This window comes from Capsicum annuum, chromosome 2 (genome assembly GCF_002878395.1).
Source record: "Capsicum annuum cultivar UCD-10X-F1 chromosome 2, UCD10Xv1.1, whole genome shotgun sequence".
NCBI lineage: Eukaryota > Viridiplantae > Streptophyta > Magnoliopsida > Solanales > Solanaceae > Capsicum > Capsicum annuum.
Window position 1 is genome coordinate 49258418 of NC_061112.1, and position 18879 is coordinate 49277296.

Below are 18879 nucleotides of genomic sequence, written 5' to 3' on the forward strand. Positions count from 1 at the left end.
CACAGGTCTTCCACGTTAACACCAAATACTACCGCTTTGTTTTTCATCAAAATTGGCACGTTCACGATCACCAACACGTCTAGCTGAATTTAGTTGATGGATGAGCAAATATATATGTTTGGCCTAAAACAAAATTATCCATCAACTAACACGTCTAGCTAAATTTCAATATTGTTCGGAAACTTGAAACAAAGATCAAGGATACTTGAATTGCTTTCCGCAAATTCAAAAAGGAAAAAAGAAGTATTGATTTACCTACCTTTGTCTATATGTTATGTGGTTGCAAAGTAAAAGCTAACATAACCATAATTAAAATAAAACTATGACAATTTATTTAACATAAAATAACTATCAAGTAAAATCAATTTGTAGTAGAAGAACTGAGAGATGGAAAAAAAAAAACCTTAGATGTAGATCCTTACATAGACTCTTGCGATCCAGGTCTTTTCCGAACCTCGCGCATAACATGAGCTTTGTGCACTGGAGTGCCTTTTTTTCTTCTTGTGTGTTTCTTCTATTTTGGTTACCTTCGAGAGTTAGTTCTAGATTAGAACTACTTCTGTGCCTGTGTATCTCTCCTGAATAATAAAGGAAGAATCTTGAGGCGATAGGCCTTGGCCATTCAAATTGTGACACATTGGGCTTGCTTTTGGGGATTAACATGAAGCAAATGGCGTACTCTATTCATCACAGACGACCTTTGCTCTTCAAAGTTTGTGAAACATAGGGCTAGTCATTCGTGATCATTATGAAATAGATGGCGGACACTATTCATCAAGAACCGGAATCAAGGACGACATATCTCTCAAAATAAAAGGAAATAAAAGAGGACAAGGTTAAGAGAATTATTGATCAATATAAATCTCGAAAATAGATAGTTAATTGTTGTCATCTTGTCCTGGAGACACTTCGAATAATGTAGCGTTTTTCTCTTCAGATGGCCAAACAGGTTAATAGGGAAAAAGCGAAGGACTGAAAATATGTTGATCACGATCTTTTGGCGTTTTGAGAAATTATTTTGTTGCAATGGAAAAGAAATAATTTTATATAAGGTAAAATTTTAATTGATTTATAACTGTTAAATACTGTGATTTCTTATCTAAATTGAAAAGGACTTTTAAGGAATTTTAAAATATTAAATATTATATTCATAATTTAATGATAATTATAGAAGGAAAAAAGTGAAAAGATAATTTTATCTATTGTAAAAAATTTTAATGAAGGACAAAAAGCTCAAACAACATTTCTTTACATTTTTAATATATTATAGATATAGATATAGATATAGATATAGATTATTAATATAGAAATATTATACGTAGATTATAGATATAGATATAGATATAGATATAGATTATAGATTTTAGAAATATATTCTTTTTATAGATGTGTAGATGCATTTTTTTAACCTTAAAAGGATTCTTTTGCCATCAAAATCTGAAAATAATATTTAATATTAACTCTATTCCTACTTTTAGAAAACAAATATAAGGAAATAATTGACGTTTATAATCTTCACGTTGTAAAAGTGCACAATTCTATACAAATTTGCCAAATTTATAGTTATAAGAGTCCTAGATGAAAAGTAATATTGAAGATGAAGATTACAGGTAACTCTCATATGTCATGATAAACTTAATCATGTAACAGGGGAGTTGGCTAAAAGGCAACTTCAAAACTTTTTTGATATTTAGATACCGAGTTTTTTTAAAGATAAATTATATAAATCACATACTTAAGAGACTATATTACCTAATATCTCTCACTTTTTTTAAAAATTTACATAAAATCTTATTTTTCAACTTTACTCTTGATACATATCAAGAAAATCCACATCCTATTTTTACACCACTATTAACTCATTCAAGATTTTTTTTCTTGAAATATCTCCCTAATTATCAACAATTAAATCATCTTCCTCCCTGATTTTTTCTCTTCCCTTAAATCATCTTCCTTCCTATTTTTTTCTCCTCCATTAATGCATGCAACTTTTTTTTCCTCTCCTAAAATCTCTCTCATTTTTTTAAAAGAATCTATTGCTACCTATATAAATTTATTGAGTTATTAATACATGTTTATTCTTTTAATGGTGATTCATATAAATGATAAATATGATATCATTATATGGGTATTATGGTGATTCATATGATAGATACATTTTGTTTGATTTTAACGGGTGATACATATGATATTAATGGGTGATACATATTGTATTATGGTGATTCATATGGTAGATACAATCATTTATTTCAATTATTGGATGATTCATATGATATTAATGGGTGATATATATGGTATTATGGTGATTCATATGGTAGATACAATTATTTATTTCAATTATTGGCTGATGCATATGTTATTAATGAAAGGTAATGGTGTAGTCAGTGTAAGAAACAAAAGAAATAATATTTTAAAAAAAAAAGGACTAAAAGCAGAATTGAAATATAATTAAAATTAAATCTAAAAAAGAATAAAATTAAAGAGGAAAAAAGAGAAAACAGACCAAAAAAGCATATCTTTCATAATTAAAGACGAAAAAAAAGAAACATAATGAAAACACCTAAATTAAATCTTAAAAAAAGAGAAAAATTAGATATCCTTCCTTAAATAAAAGAATACCATGAATAAAAGATAACTTATTATTTTCTTAAATAAACATCTTGTTAGTTTCAAATGTATCACCTTTTTCTATATATCACCATATACAAATGTATCACTATTTTAAAAATTCAGGATAAAATATAATTAATAAAATAGTTGGACTTTTATGTAATATCACTTAAAGATTCAGGGATTTATGTAATTTACCCTTTTTTTAATTGAAAAAATAGACACCCTAATGGGACCATAAAAATGCAACCCTAACACTCAACTTATAAAATATACACTTTAGCCTCTTTTCCATTTCAACCCTAATTTTTTCAAAACTACACTTTAGTTCATGTCCAAAAATATAAATATTGTATAATTAATTTTAAAAAAAATATCCCAAGATTCTCAACCAATCCATTACCAACCACCCAATTTTGGCTTCGTTTTCTCGATTTCTCGATCATTTTTCGGCCATTTTTCATCGAATTTTTCGGTATCCATCGGAAAGTGACATTATCTCCATAGTTTTAAGTCATTTTCGATTATTTTTAGCTCTAATTTTTCTTTCATTTTCATACAAAAATCTTGAAAATCAGTCCCACATTTTGAAATTGATTCTTGGCTCTATAGCAATATTCCAACATTTCTTAGGTTGTTTGTAAGCTGAAATTTGTAGGATTATTCCGGTGGTCGTCGGAAAAGGATCGATCGTGTACTATACAGACAGTAGCTAAGAAGAAGACGACTTCAGTCTATTAAGTCTAGGTGCATAAATCACTAGTCAAGTCTATTAAATACTATTATCGAGGTATATCATGTCTATTATAAATTACATGGTTGTTGGTGGTATATTTTCTGGTGAATGAGACGAGACTCCTAAATGTTGGGTTTGGAAAACTGCATTTGAGGAGACAGTGTCCATTATCCTTTATCGCAATAGTTCTTACGCTGATATAGTTAAAAGCATAATGGAGAGCGGTGAATTAAGTTGTGATCAAAGCGAGGTGGTAACTAGTTACTTGATGAATGAGAGGGGCAAAATTTATCCTACGTTCATAAGGAATGATAAACACGTGGAATTATATATGCTTTGCATTAATTCTAATAGATCCAGATCTATATTGCGGGTTAAAGTTGTTGGAAGGTTTCGGGAAGAAGCTTCCACATCAGCCCCACCCCCACCCCCGATAGTGGATGATATGTCAATGAAATACGATTGCATGGGTGGTGATGAATGGGATAATAGTGAAGATTATGAATAAGAGGAGTGTGGAGGAGGTGAGGACGGTTATCTCGAACCACAAAGAAGCCACTCTTTCTCGGATGGCACCAATTTTTTTGTAGGACAAACATTCAAGGATAAGAAAACGTTGAATCTTTTGTTGAAGCAATTGTCGGTGAACATGTCGTTCAATTACACAACGGTGAAGAATTGTAAGAAATACTTGAGGGTGAGGTGCATAAATCTAACTTGCCGGTGGATGACGGGTGCATGTGCTATCGGAGAATCGGGTTTGTTTCATATCCACAAGTATGTGGGAGAGCATACTTATGACGTTGATCATGTCATGGGAAAGCACAAAAATGTCACCGTGGAGGTCATTATTTCACTTATTTTGAAATTTTTCATCGACAACAAAGGTCCAAGCTCAAGAGAGACTGAGAGGATCGTATTTAGGGAGCTACATTACAGGCCGAGCTATTTGAAGTGTTGGATGGCAGGCGTCACTGTGAAAAACATAGATTGAGGTACGCCCGAGCACAGATATGCAATGTTTTTTGCATTTTCATATGTTTTCAATGGCCTCAATTCCAGGTCTATTGATTTTCTCATGGTCGATGAGGAGTCGGGCAGGTTTATTTACTACTTTATGGCATTTGGGGCTTCCATCCGTGGATATGCACACATGAGAAAGGTCATTGTCGTTGATGGCACACATTTGTTCATCAAGTACGAGGGCATGCTATTGTCTGCTGTCGCTCAAGATACGTAGCATCATATTTATCCCTTAGCATATTGTGTGGTGGATAAGGAGAACGATACGTCGTGGGGCTTCTTCTTCGATAAGCTTAAGGCCTTTGTCATTGACGAACCAGAGTTGTGCATTATCTTCGACATACACGTAAGCATAGCCAATGGCCTCACAAGGCATTATCTGTTTGTGCATCACGGTGTTTATATGAGGCATCACAGTGAAAATCTCCGAACAAATCACCATTGTTTCGATTCTCTCTATTTGTACTACCATGCCGTCAAGGCATACACGTTGGAAGAATTTAATGACTACTTCAACGCCCTTTAAGAAAGATGCTCCAGTGTAGCAGCTTTCCTCGAGCATAAAGTTGGATTTGAAAAGTAGAGTTGGACTTACTGTCCAAGTAATCGGTTCAATGTCATGACCTCAAACGTCACCGGGTCACTCAACTCAATATTGTGAGATAAAAGAGAGTATCCAGTGGCGGCCATTTTCAATTCAATTGCACATAGGTTTGGAGAAATATTTAGGAAGAGTTATGCAGAGGTGGACAATTCAAAGACAACATTCGTTCCCATAGCTGAGACAATGTTGAGGGAAAACATAACCGAGGGCGACAAATTATATATAAACAACATAAACGGAAGCACCGACGAATTCACCGTGCTTGGTTACGGTCATGCCTCTCAAGTTAATCTTTCGAGATAGTCATAATTTTGCAGAAAGTACGACTTGGTAAAATTGCTATGCGCTCATGCAACGGCAGTGTTGCGTTTGAAGCACGGGAACGAATACGGCACTATCATTTACAAATAATCTTCACAAATATATTCGAAAAAAACATACCTCCTTGCATACTTGAAACCTATTTGTGCAACACCACTGGATTCGAAGTAGAGTGTGGCGCGAGAGTATCTAGAAATGCAAGTTCTTCTACCCGATTTTCATCCCAAACTCAAAAGGAGGAAAATAAAACGCATTAAGGGTGTGTTGGAGCCTTCAAGGTACAAGAAAAAAAACAAGTGCTCCAAGTGCAAAAGGTCGGGATATAATATAACAACATACAGCCTTAATGTAGGATAATATCTTGGCATTGTATTTTATGTTTTTGGTTTGTTCAAATGCACTGAACAGTATATAATGTGTATTCTGTTTTGGAAACCAATGAACTGCAATTAAAATTGATATTTTTTGTTGTGCATTATCGATTTCAGTTCATATATTACATACTACGTGCTAAATAGATTATAGACTGAAATAATCGAGCAGCCTCATAAAATATAATATATCATTGTTTGGTCTACAGAGTAAATATTCAATACGTAGTGTATCATAAACCTACCTGATTGTCTATTGGACAAACCCTTTTCTTCATACAATGATGAATTCAAAATAATTATGACGTAGTGGAAAAAGTGTCATTTTGAAAACATTCATCCCAAGTTATGAAATCCATTATACACATTACACATCGACTGAACTCAAAATATATAATGCATTGATGCATAGTCTACGGGATATAGTTTAAACTACATAGTATATCATCGACTAGCCATTTAATCTATTAAAGAAACCCTTTTTCTCATACAATGAACCTTTTAATGTAATTTTTATACTTTGGGAAACGATACGATATGAAATGCCTCTACTGCCACAACCACCACGACTTTTTATCTATAATTCACACACTCCTTCTCCTTTTCTATCAATACGTGTATAGCTTATATTGGTCATTGTCTCATGCTCTGGTCTATTTAAAGAGGCTCTTTTCAATTTTAAACTAAATTTCTGAAGAAAAGACTAAGGAGAGAAAAAGATGGCTAGGAGGAGGAACACACTACGGCCAATGCACAGAATGACAAACATAGACAACATAGAGTTGCTTAGGCTTTGGAGAGACCTGGATTTTCTTTTCCAAGGTCTTTCCGCTGATCAATGGTGACTGGACATAGATCTCCAGAGGATGGCTCATTTTCTTCGAGCTATAGCTGAGAGGCTCAACCTGGTACCCCGTGAACGCATTGCCCCCCTTCATCCCCCTAGTCTAGTCGAGTTTAGTTTAGTTTATTTTGTAGTTCATTGCTGAATGAAGCTTTCATGGTAGGATTATGTAAATGAAAGCTTCATTTTTTGTCTTATTGTTTGCGATTTTTTTCCAAAAATTATAATATAGATACAATGAACTTTATCTATCTATAAACAAGTTTATGTTTTCATGATATTCTATTTATCTATAATGATATGTCTTTCAGTCTTTGTTGATTCTTTAGTAGTACATGTTAAAATATTTGCAAACACTATTTAAACTCGGAGAACAGTACGAATATATAATCAACTACGCTAAATACGAATTATATACGCTCAATACAAATATATACTAGGTTACGTATGAATTATTTACTGATATTAGTGTTAATGATCCTATATATTGACATATTATTGATTTATACTGAGATCGATTATAGACCTATCATACAATCTATGATCAACTTACTGAATATATTGGCATCTTAAAATAATGGTAAAAAAGAAGAAATTAAATAAAATAAAATTAGAGTATGTCAATTAACACCATTAAAATATTCTAAAGCAATTTTGATATATCAATTGTGACTCCCAATCACTTTTAGACGTGATCAAGTGTTATCTAAGACACGGTGTAGTCGTATATCATTGAGATGACACGAAAAGAAGCAGAAATAAAATAAAATAAAATAAATATTAATCATCCAAGCACTAAAGAACGACTACATATCATGACAAGAGATTAGACGTATGTGATGACCATAAAGAAGAGTGGTGGTTGTCACTTGTGAGTGTTCAATGGACAAGTAGTGTCTAAGAAAAAGGAGTCCTTATCAACAGAGACGTTTGTTCTGAGTAATTGGTTGTTACTACCATTGTCCTCCCCTATACTCATTTGATCGAGTATTCAATTATTTTGTAAGCAAGTATTATGATATTTAGTCACTTTACATTGCGTGAGCTATATTTATTTATTTTATTTTATTTTATTTCTTCCTTTTTTTAATCTCACCTCCTTTGAAAATAGACCTATTATGATATCTTGAGTATATTATAGATAATTAGTTTTATCTATACCAGACTATATTATTAGTGATGTATCAATCAATTGAGTTTAATTTCAAAATAGGTGAGATTAAAAAAAGAGAAAAAAAATAAAATAAATAAACATCATTCACGTAATATAAAGTGACTTAATATCATAATATAAGATTACAAAATAATTGAAAACTCGATCAAATGAGTATAGGGGAGGGCAATGGTAGTAACAACCAATTACTCAGAACATGTGTCTCTGTTGAGAAGGACTCCTTGTTCTCATACACTACTTGTCCATTAAACACTCACAAGTAACAACCACCACTCTTTCTTATGGTCATCACACACATCTAATTTCTTGTCATGATATGTAGTAGTTCTTTAGTGCTTGGATGATTAATATTTATTTTATTTCTTCTCCTTTTTGTGTCATCTCAATGATCTACGACCACACCGTGTCTTAGATAATACTTGATCACGATCAAAAGTGATTGGGAGTTACAATTGATGTATCAAAATTATTTTACAATATTTTAATCTTGTTAATTGACATACTCTAATTTTATTTTATTTTATTTCTCCTTTTTTGCCATTATTTTAAGTTGTCAATATATTCAGCAAGTTGATCATAGACGGTATGATAGGTCTATAATCGACCTTAGTCTAAATCGATACTATGTCAATATACAGGATCATCAACACTGATATCGGTATATAATTCATACGTAACCGAGTCGATTATAGAAGCGTTTAGAGACATTTTGAAGTAAATGATAATCCATTTAAATTTTCTCCAACAATATAATACTAACGGGTAGAATTTTTCAACAGTCAGATTTTGGTATCCTTACTATATTAATTAATGGGACCCTTTTGAACTACTCCATGTTCATTTATTCATGACTTTCTAGTTTTGCATTAACAATAACAATGTCGCAGTCATCTCAAACGTCCAAAAGTTCTTATATTTGTCGTTGTGGTAATCCTGTGGTGTTGAAAACATCACAAACCGACAGAAATTTAGGTCAAAAATCTACAATTGTGCGGTTGGAAAGGTTTGTTTTTTTTTAAATAAAAATTTATTTATGTCCATCTCATAATCCAATTTACTAATTTATCCTCGTTATTTTAGGATAATAGTGGATGCTCTTATTTCAAGTGTATTCCCTCCGATTTCGAGGTGTCAAAATTTCAAGGCATTGCAAAGTTTGAAATGTTGAAAAAGCTTAGAGATTTGAAAGAAAATAGAGATCTTCTAATGACATTATATAGAGAATCGAAACACAAGATTGATCACTTAAAGGGATTGTTGAAAGACATCGAAATTAAGAGGGATCAATTTAAGCATAGGTTGGTTATGGCTGAAGAAAAAGAAAAGGGCATAAAAATTAATGTGTGTGGTTTACTATTAGTTTTAGCTTTTTGAAAAGGTGTAATGGGGGTGTAGTGGTATTGAATGTATTCTGACTCTTTTATTAATCGACTACTTTTTACTTATAATATATATGGTTTACCTTTTTCATTCATCGACTACACAACACTCTACTGTATATACTTTAACTTTTAGTCAGACTCTATAATCAACGATGACATTTAAGTAAAAGCAACGATACATTTATTATATAAAAATTATAATGTTTATCATAAACTATAAAAGAAGATTAGAAAATAAAATTGTTTAGCTGTACACATCCCGAGCTGAAAGTTAAAAGTTAAGATTGTTTAGTCTAATAAAAATAATTATCAGCCACAAATAAAAATTAAACATTGTCTCAACATTCAACATTTTCGTCTTCCACTTGCAACTTATCGATGTCTTGAGTAACTTCATTAAGAAATTCATCTAAGTTCGAAAATTTATTCTCATTTTCTTTCTCCACAATACCTTCTTTTTCTGGTGCATCATTTTTTCCTTCTTCTTTATGTTCTTCTCCTTCTTCTTTCTCTACTTCTCATGCATTCTTCTCTTCTGCTTTCTCTCCATCTCCTTCATTATTTTCTTCTACACAAATACTTTTCTCATTTTTATCTTCTCCATTCCGCCTGCCTTCGTCATGATCCTCCTTCTCCACCCAGCTAATCCATCAGCTCTGTTTTCTTCTTCACCAAGAGCTTCTTCATTTTTTTTCTTCTTCTTTCTCTTCATCGCCTTCGTCGAGATTTTCCTTTTCTACAACAGCTGTAACCTCAGGGATCATCACTTCATCAGCATTGATCGAGGTCTGTGCCAAAGCTGCTGCCTCAAGGAGCGTTTTTTCAATACCGTTGTCATCATGGATGTCCCTCGCCGCTGAATGTTGACTTTACACCTGCACACCTGTATTTTTAAGTATTTACCATTTATAATAAACTAAGATATAGGTTCATGAAGAATGGTATAGATTCTATTATAAGTAAAAGAAATTATATAACATATGCAACTTCTACAATATATAGAGTAGATATTACCTTCATATTTATCTCTCTTCTTTTGCTTTCCCTTTTCTGCTCTCCTCAGCCTCTCCTCTTTTACAAAATCAACGATGTCCTTGATCGATTCCTCCAACCTAAACACACGGACTCTTTCAAATTTTTAATCATCGGTGTTTTCCCTAATGCTCTCATCTTACTCGTACCTACACCCCGAGTAACATACCTTGAAACAATATTTCCACCTAAATATAGGTTATCATCCCTATTCTCACCATCCTCCGATGAGGTGATGACAGTCATACCCTCCATATAGGCCTTTAACCCATCGATGAATGTGTCCTTCAGTTCGTCCGTGAGTGCTTTGAACTTTATCATGTAGTGCTACTTCATTTCACGGATTGTGGGGATAAGGTACAGGTGCACTCTCTACAGATAAATAGGCAAATGTGATTGATTAGCAACACAATATTGGTAAAAGTATTCTTCAAAAAAGTAATTTCATATCTTTGTGCTCCATATATTCAAATATGGATCACCTTCAATTAGTTTATCGCCTTTTGAGGTGTTCAATCTGAGCAATCAAGGAATGAGCAGTGGGTCTTCAGTTGATTTATCATTTCCCCTACCGAGCGTGAAAAAGGCTTCGTATATCCAAATCTTTGATCAAAAGAAAAAACAAAAACATATAACTGAGAGTCAGTAAAGTATAAACACCATAGACGAATTACAGTATATAATAAACTACTTCAATGGTTTATAATCAAATACCATAAATGCCCAGGAAATCTGTAGAGCGCGTACAATGAAACTTCTTTTGTCACAAATTTCTTCTTCTGCCTGCTGAAGTCTATCCGCTTTTTTAGATAGTCTAGAGTCAAGACAAATGACTCCTTACCCCAAGGGTATCTATCAAAGAAGCTCAAGTTATCCACCATCTTGATGGTGTCTATGTCTACAATTTTTGTTAAGTCGCGTGCAAACAATATGCAGTGCACGAACCAAACTAAGCAACATTTGAATTTGTCCTCCTTGTCCAGCCTCCCACCTCTAATAAGCTTCAACAATATCTTTGTATTTACACTCCTCTTTTTTGCAATCTTTTTGAAAAAAGCTTCACCCTCCTCCATCGCTTTGACATATTTTGAATCATGGGGATAATGCCCACAGTTTAAACTTGTGATTAGCGTAAAAACCTTCAGGCCAAAACATCCAGGCCTGTCATTAATGCAGAACCACATTTTATGCAGCTTGTTGTCCTGTTCAACTCAGCGAAGAAGTGTATAGTGGACAAGCTGTCTGTTGAACTTCATATGTTCTGGCAAGTCCCATGAACCACCAAAATAGGAATTCTTAAACCTAGACTTCAGACGTTGATCAACCACGACTTGTTTGAATTCATAAAATATTTTTAAATGGGACCTAACAGATATCATAGCCGAAAATGATCCGATATCATCCAGGACTAGGGTTATGCAAAAATCAAATCGACTGATAAATCGAATCGATAAAAATGTTATTGGTTTATTGTTATTGGGTTATTGGGTTAACGATTTTTAATGGTTTTATAAAAAAAATTATTGAGTTATTGGTTCGGTTTGATTTTTTCTCATTGGGTTATTGGGTAAACCGATAACCCAATAAGAATATATATATATATATATATATGACTTATTAGATATTTCTCTTAATTTCTCTTTAATCTCTACAAATTAACAAACCTATTATTTCAATTATACAAACTCTTAATTTCTCCTAAAAACATTTAGTTCAAACTTGAAGATTCTTGTAAATTAAAACACATTATGTAGGATTTTTGTTTGCAACTAAGATTCGATTATTTTTCATGTTAGTTACTACTATTTCTATTTTATGAGTATTTTCTTATCGGTTAAATCGAAAACTGAACCGTTAAGGACTAAAAATCGATAAATCAAAAACCGATAAAAAATATCTTATTGATTTGGTTATTGGTTTAGCATATTTAAAAACTGATAAACCGAACCGGTAATATGTAAAACCGAACCGAACTGACCGATGCACACCCCTATCCAGGACTGTGGCGAGGTCGTACCTCTCAGCCGAAATAAACCTTGCACAGTAGGGCAATATCAATGCTTCCTCATCTATCTTAACCTCAATATCTATTTCCTTCGGCTCATCTCAAACCAAAGCTTCAACAGCTTCTTCGTTGTAATTTCTGTTCTCCGATTTATTGACTATTTATTTTTTTCTTTTCTCAGACCTATCAACTTCTACAGCCTTCCGTTTGTTATCTTTAGCCATTTGTTATGATCTACAGACAAAAAATAACATTTCTCAACTATAACAGCAAATATAATACCTAATCGACCTAACAGTTTATTAACATGACAGCAATCGCAGCACCAAAAAAGCTTATTTACAGAAGAAGTTTCTTTCAAAACAACTCAATCATCCACAAGAACATGCATCTAAATCACCATTATATTGAACAAAAACAGGAAGAAACCCAGATTTTTAGCACGAAAATAAAAAAATTTGGCAAAAAAATCTCAATGAAATCGTTGAAGCATATTAAAATCCAACAAAAACAATGCACAATCAAATCAAATACCAACTTAAAAACACAAATTTTAAGTAAAATCAAGCCCCATTTTTTCAAAAAAAAATAATTTTTCGGGTCCAAATAGCAAATACGAGTATGATTCAAACCGAGGACTCCCCAACATGAACATACTTCTACAACACCATTACATTGGAGAAAAGTTTGAACCAAAATCACATATCTTGCCACATTCCGACGAAATTAGTGAAGAAGAACATGCAATCGCCAAGGATAATCGATATACACCAATTATCCATCAACAATCAAGTAAATACCAACTAAAAACAATCAATTTCAGTAAAATGAAGCCACGTTTTCAAAAAAAATAAATTAATTTAACGAACTCGGAAAAAAAAAAATTCCATCAATATGGATCACAAATTAACCGGAAGATGAATATAACTTATCTGAAGTTGAAGATCGAAGTTGGAGATGATTTACACAAGCTCAAAATTGAAAAATGATGGAAAGGGAAGATGAAGCGGGAGAGAGTAATGAGAGAAGATTCTGAGAATTTTTTTTGTATTTAATGGAAGAGTGGAATTAAAAATGTATTTAATAAATAGATAAGGAATTTCAAAAGATTTAATAAATACATAAGGAATGTTAAAAGATTTTTTTATTTTACACTTTAATTCATACCACACAAAATCTTAAAAAACTAGTCAAACAAAAAAAGTATCTATTCTTTAAAATAAGTTTTGAAAGTGGACCAAAAACTAATTTTTCTCATGTAACAGAGCCAACAATTTAAATAAGAGAATTTAAAAATTATAACTTTTTATATTTATAAATCAGTCCAACAATATATATAGAGTTGTATTCTATAATCATATAATTTCTAACCAAAGGAATTTTCACTGAACCTCTTAAACCTTTCTGCTTCCGCCACTACCCTCAATATTATATTACATGCATTTCAGATGTTCGTGCCTTGATGTGTGAGTGGATGTTAAAAGTGTCTCACATTGGTTAACACAATAAGTCATCATCTTTTTAGGTGATGCTGTCCAAAAACCGAATCAATCGATAAATCGAATCGATAAAAATGTTATTGGGTTATTGATATTGGGTTATCAGATTAACAATTTTTTATTGGTTTTATAAAAAAATTTATTCAGTAAATAGTTCGGTATCGGTTTTAGCTTAACCGATAACCCAATAAGGATACACTAAGTTATTGTTTTATCCCTATTTATGTTATATATTTAAATTTCTCTCTTTATCTATCTATCTATCTATCTATCTATCTATCTATCTATCTATCTCTATATATATATGTGTGTATGTATATAAATTATATGCACTACTAATTCATAATTCTGTAATTCACAAAGTATTAACCTATTCAAGGCAACAAAGGCACAATATAAAGTTCGGCTATTATCGTAATAAAAAGCTTTAAACATTTATAGCTTCCAACAATTAGGATTCAATTTTTTTCCTAACTAACATTCAATTCAAATTTGAAGATTCTTGTAAACTAAAATGCATTGCGTAGGTTTTGGCGATAATTAAGATTTCATTTTTTTATGTTAGTTGTTACTATTTCTATTTTATAAGTATTTTCGTATTGGTTAAACCGAAAACCAAACCGTTAAGGACCAAAAACCGATAAACCGAAACCGATAAGAAAATATCTTATTGGTTGGTTATTGGTTTTACATATTTAAAAATCAAAAATCGATAAACCAAACCAATAACTCTTAAAACCGAATCGAACCGATCGATGCACACCCCTATTTTTAAGTGGTTATGGGATACCCTATTACATTAAGCTATCATTCGATTAAAGATTTAGGGAGTTTATTTTAACAATTTATCATTAAATATATTTTTAAAAATTTTCAAATATCTGTTCGATCAAGAAATTTATACAAATTTGATGTTCAACTATTTTAAGTTTTCAAAAATTGGTTCAAATTATTTTTAATTTCTTTTTTTTTAGGACTTTCACTCATGAAACTTTCAGAGGTCGTTTGTGGAATATATTAAGAAAAATAATGTATCTATTAACTTTATGCATTAGTAGTATTTTATTTGATACATTTTTTCAATATATGTATAACTAATACAAAGCTACGCAAAACTGATAATGTAAGAAATTATAATGTATGAATTAACATGATTAAAAACACAATTCCTTCTCAAAACTCATCCATCATTTGAGGAGGTTATTTGATAAACAAATAATCGTTTTAAAAATTATGTAATGTATGTTATTTTTAACACATCAAATCAAATTGCACAATAAATAACCTCAATATAACTATGCAAACATAAATTATAGCAACACTACTAATGTTAGCCTAACTCATATATAATATTTAACACTACTCATTTACACCTAACCAAAGGACCCATAAATTGTACGAGTAAAATGCGCGTTCTGTAACCAAAGGACCCTTAAATTGTACAAGTAAAATGCACTTTCAAACAGAACTATAAATTTGAAAATTATAGCTTTAAAAATTTAAATTTTGATAGTTTAAATTTCAACTTCAAAATCTATAATTAAATAAAAACTAATTTTAGAGTCTAAGTTAGCTCAAAATTAACGTTTTTAACGCACGTACAAACAAACTAAAGATCAAATCAATAGAGAGAGCTGTAAAATTTTCAAGCACAATCAGAATTTATTTAAACAAAATAAAAATGTAGCAGTAATACAACTTCACCCAACTGGCTTTAGTAACATTCAAGATGTTTCTTAACACTTAAACCTTTCATTTTTCATTTTTCCAAACCTACAATTCTGTAGACCTTCCCTGCCCATTCCACAGGACCCTTTAAACTTTTGCACCAACCAACAAGTAGAAGAGTAAAGACTAAATTCAAGTTTGAATGGAGAATCAGTTGGGTATTCTTAGAATTCGTGTAATTAGAGGCATTAATTTGGCCATTAGAGACTTGAGAAGCAGTGATCCTTATGTTGTTGTTAGGATGGGCAAACAGGTAATTTCCCTTCCTTTTCTTCAATTTTTTTCTCTTCTTTTCTTCTTTGAAATTGGAACATAAATTTGTCTCTGCCACAAAAATACCCTTCTATGTCCATTTTATTTATTGAAAATTGCGTACGGCAGACGCTGATAATATGCTGATAATGAGACACTTACATGTTACCTGTACCACAAACCTCAGAAGTTCTCTGTGTTATTTTTAATTATTACATCAAAGTTCTGTAATTTTGATCAGGATTTCCTATATGTAAAGTGGGATATTTGATTGGGTTGTACTTTACAAACTTACTTTTAGTTTTATGTTCTTGTTACGTATAAAAGATATGAACTGTTCAATGTATAATTGGTCATAAGAGATCATTGTACAAATTTGCTTTTAGTTTTATGTCTATTTTACCCATAATAGAGCTGAAAATGTCATTTTTTTCAGTTTAATTTGTAAGTGATCACGAGAGATCATTTCCACCTCCGTAAAGCATGATGCAAAAATCAAAGCTTGTTATCTTGTTTTTCTTTCTTGTTGTGCGTGTGTTTGGGGGATTGTGTAATTGTTTACCATTTTCAGTATTTTATCATACAAAATGGAGCGAAACACATAGATGAAAGGACCAAAAAAAAGAAAGGAGAATGATCTTAAATGAACTTCAACTGAGTGGTTTTAGGTATCTTGACCAAATTAAATGGTGTGTGGGGCAGTGTGGTGTTGATTAGTGTTATATTTATTTTTTGGTTAATATTATTGGAAGCAGAAATTGAAGACTCGAGTGGTGAAGAAGAGTGTAAATCCCGAATGGAATGAAGACTTAACGCTATGTGTTGCTGAACCTATTCTCCCTATCAAGCTGGTAATTTATTTCCTTCATTTTGTTTGATTAAGAAATTAATTATACAGCATATTGCATACATATATACTTTGCTTTACCAAGAGGAAATTGAAGATTAAGATACGTAGTCTTTAGCAGAAAATATCAATTCAGTCTTTGAAGGTAATTAAATTATGTTTTTCAACTTCAAGTGGCGTTTTCTAATTAGGATGTATATTCATCGTGTTATGATTTTTGCTCCGATTTTCTTATTAAATTTAAGTTTTACTTTTTCTTGTAAAGAAAATAAAATTAACCATAAATACTTTTACTTTTCCTTAAAAGAAAAATATAAAAATTTTCCATATTTGGCAAACCTCTTTCTTGGAAGAAAGATTTTGTACATCTATAAATAGAAGACTCCTTCTCATACCATAACACAATAGCATCCACAATATAGTTTTTAAATGTCTTTTGTATAGGGGGAGATTTTCTCTCTAATAGTTTTATGTTTTCTTTTATATTAGGTTTTTATATGTAGGTCAATTGACCAAACTATATAATAATCATGTTTTTAGTATATTTTTCTTTTCGTCTCATAGTTTGCTACTAATAGCTTTCCGCATGACGCCCTCTCGATTTCGAATCCAACAAGTGGTATCAGAGCCTATGGTTCAAAGATTCAGTGGATTGGTAAAGCGAGGTTGAAGACAAGTCCAAGGCAGTTCTAATCAATTTGCAATCAGTTGGATGAAAATGAAGATTTTGTCCAACTACATGTGGAGAAGATATTTCAATCATATTTTCAACAATCCTGCTGTCATATCTTTGAAAATAAAGCTCTCTTTTAATCTTATTTAGGGCTCCAATATTTTTAACCCAAAAGGAATAATATATTTTTAATCCAAAAGGGCTCAATTTTTAAGCATGACAAACAACAGGGATAAATGAAGATTATGTGAAGAATCAAAATTATGCATATGACATTAAGAAGGTGGATCAAGTCAAGAAAATCAAGCCAAAAAGGGGAGATTTGTTAGGATTTTTACCCCGATTTTCTTATCTAAGTTTTACAAGAAAAATAAAAGTAACCATAAATACTTTTACTTTTCCTTAAATATAAAAATTTTTCATATTTAACAAACCTCTTTCTTGAAGAAAAGGTTTTGTACATCTATAAATAGAAGGTCCCTTTCTCATACCATAACATAATAGTATCCACAATGTAGTCATTTAAGAGTCATTGTTTAGGGGGAGATTTTCTCCCAATAGATTGTATGTTTTTCAATATTCATTTTTCATATTAGGTCGTTTGACCAAATATATCAATAGTATAATGTTTTTAGTATCTTTTATTTGTCATTTAAATTATCACCATATTAGTTTGCAAACTTTAAGTTTTCGCATGACGCAGACCCAACACATCAAGTATCGACGCAATAGTCAGATGAAGATAAAAATGCGTGGGCCAACATCCCATCTCAGTCCAAGTAGCTTTTGGATGGCTTAGTAACCTTTAGTTTACTAAGTCAGCCTATTCTAATCCGCCAAATTAACCCTAACCTGTACATTATAGATTTGTGCTAATGACCTGTACAACTTCAATAGCTTATATTGACTTGTTTTCAATTAATATATCCAGCGGAGTGAACCTTATTGTCTTTCTATTGCTATGATCATTGCAGCAAGTTTATGACAAGGATACATTTTCTCGTGATGATAAAATGGGCGATGCAGAGCTTGACATTGTACCATTTATAGATGCAATAAGGATGACGCGCTTTAAGAACATTCCAAATGGAATCATAATTTCAAGAATAATTCCAAGCAGGAAAAATTGTTATTCTGAAGAAAGCTGTATTGTCTATGAAAATGGCAAGGTTGGCCAAAATGCATTTGTTAGGTTAACGAATGTTGAATGTGGTGAAATAGAGCTCCGGTTGCAATGGATAGACATTCCTGGTTCCAAGAATCTATAGCTAATTCTATTATATTCCAGCTATTGTGGCCATTATGGACATTATGCTTGCTGTTCTTTTTGGAATTTTTAATGGCCGGCCTTGTATTTTATACTTTTCTATATAGATATTGATGTTCAATGAATTGAACTTGTCATTTTGTTGTTGCTACTTCCATGCTGACAACAAAGTCTGCCTTTGATAATCTGCTTACATAATCCATTTTATCTCTTCCAAAATGTCATTTCTGTGGCTTCTAACCAAATGTTCGGTACCCGCTTGAGGAGAGTCGCTTTGCGTGCCCATTAAAGAGAGAACCGCTACCTATCACGACTTTTTTTTATTAGTAAGTCTTAACGCTCGAACCTTTGACCTTTGCTTATAGGTAGAGGTATCCTATTTATCCCACTACAATCTTACGGGACACCAAAATGTATTGAAATGCTATGCCTACCTTTACTCTGTCTTTGAGCAGAAGTTGGTCCAAACTGTGGTTAAAGTTGCTCCCAGTAATTCTGCTTACCTGTGCGT

At 31.9% G+C, this 18879-nt stretch overlaps 1 protein-coding gene across 1 annotated transcript; it reads left to right on the forward strand.

Annotated features, from left to right (window-relative positions):
- The first annotated feature begins 15149 nt into the window (after nt 1–15149).
- Nucleotides 15150–18519, forward strand: LOC107860952 (protein C2-DOMAIN ABA-RELATED 1-like). Its single transcript, XM_016706384.2, has 3 exons — nt 15150–15582; nt 16337–16432; nt 18076–18519. The coding sequence occupies exons 1-3, from the start codon at nt 15472–15474 to the stop codon at nt 18367–18369; spliced, it is 501 nt and encodes a 166-aa protein (XP_016561870.1). The 5' UTR covers nt 15150–15471; the 3' UTR covers nt 18370–18519.
- The last annotated feature ends 360 nt before the right edge of the window (nt 18520–18879 follow it).

What these genes read in the sequence shown, in the direction of transcription:
- LOC107860952 (XM_016706384.2), top strand. Translation starts at nt 15,472, where the DNA reads ATGGAGAATCAGTTGGGTATTCTTAGAATTCGTGTAATTAGAGGCATT. An exon ending in TTGTTAGGATGGGCAAACAG is followed by an intron (nt 15,583 to 16,336) that starts GTAATTTCCCTT and finishes TATTGGAAGCAG; the next exon opens with AAATTGAAGACTCGAGTGGT. An exon ending in CTATTCTCCCTATCAAGCTG is followed by an intron (nt 16,433 to 18,075) that starts GTAATTTATTTC and finishes TGATCATTGCAG; the next exon opens with CAAGTTTATGACAAGGATAC.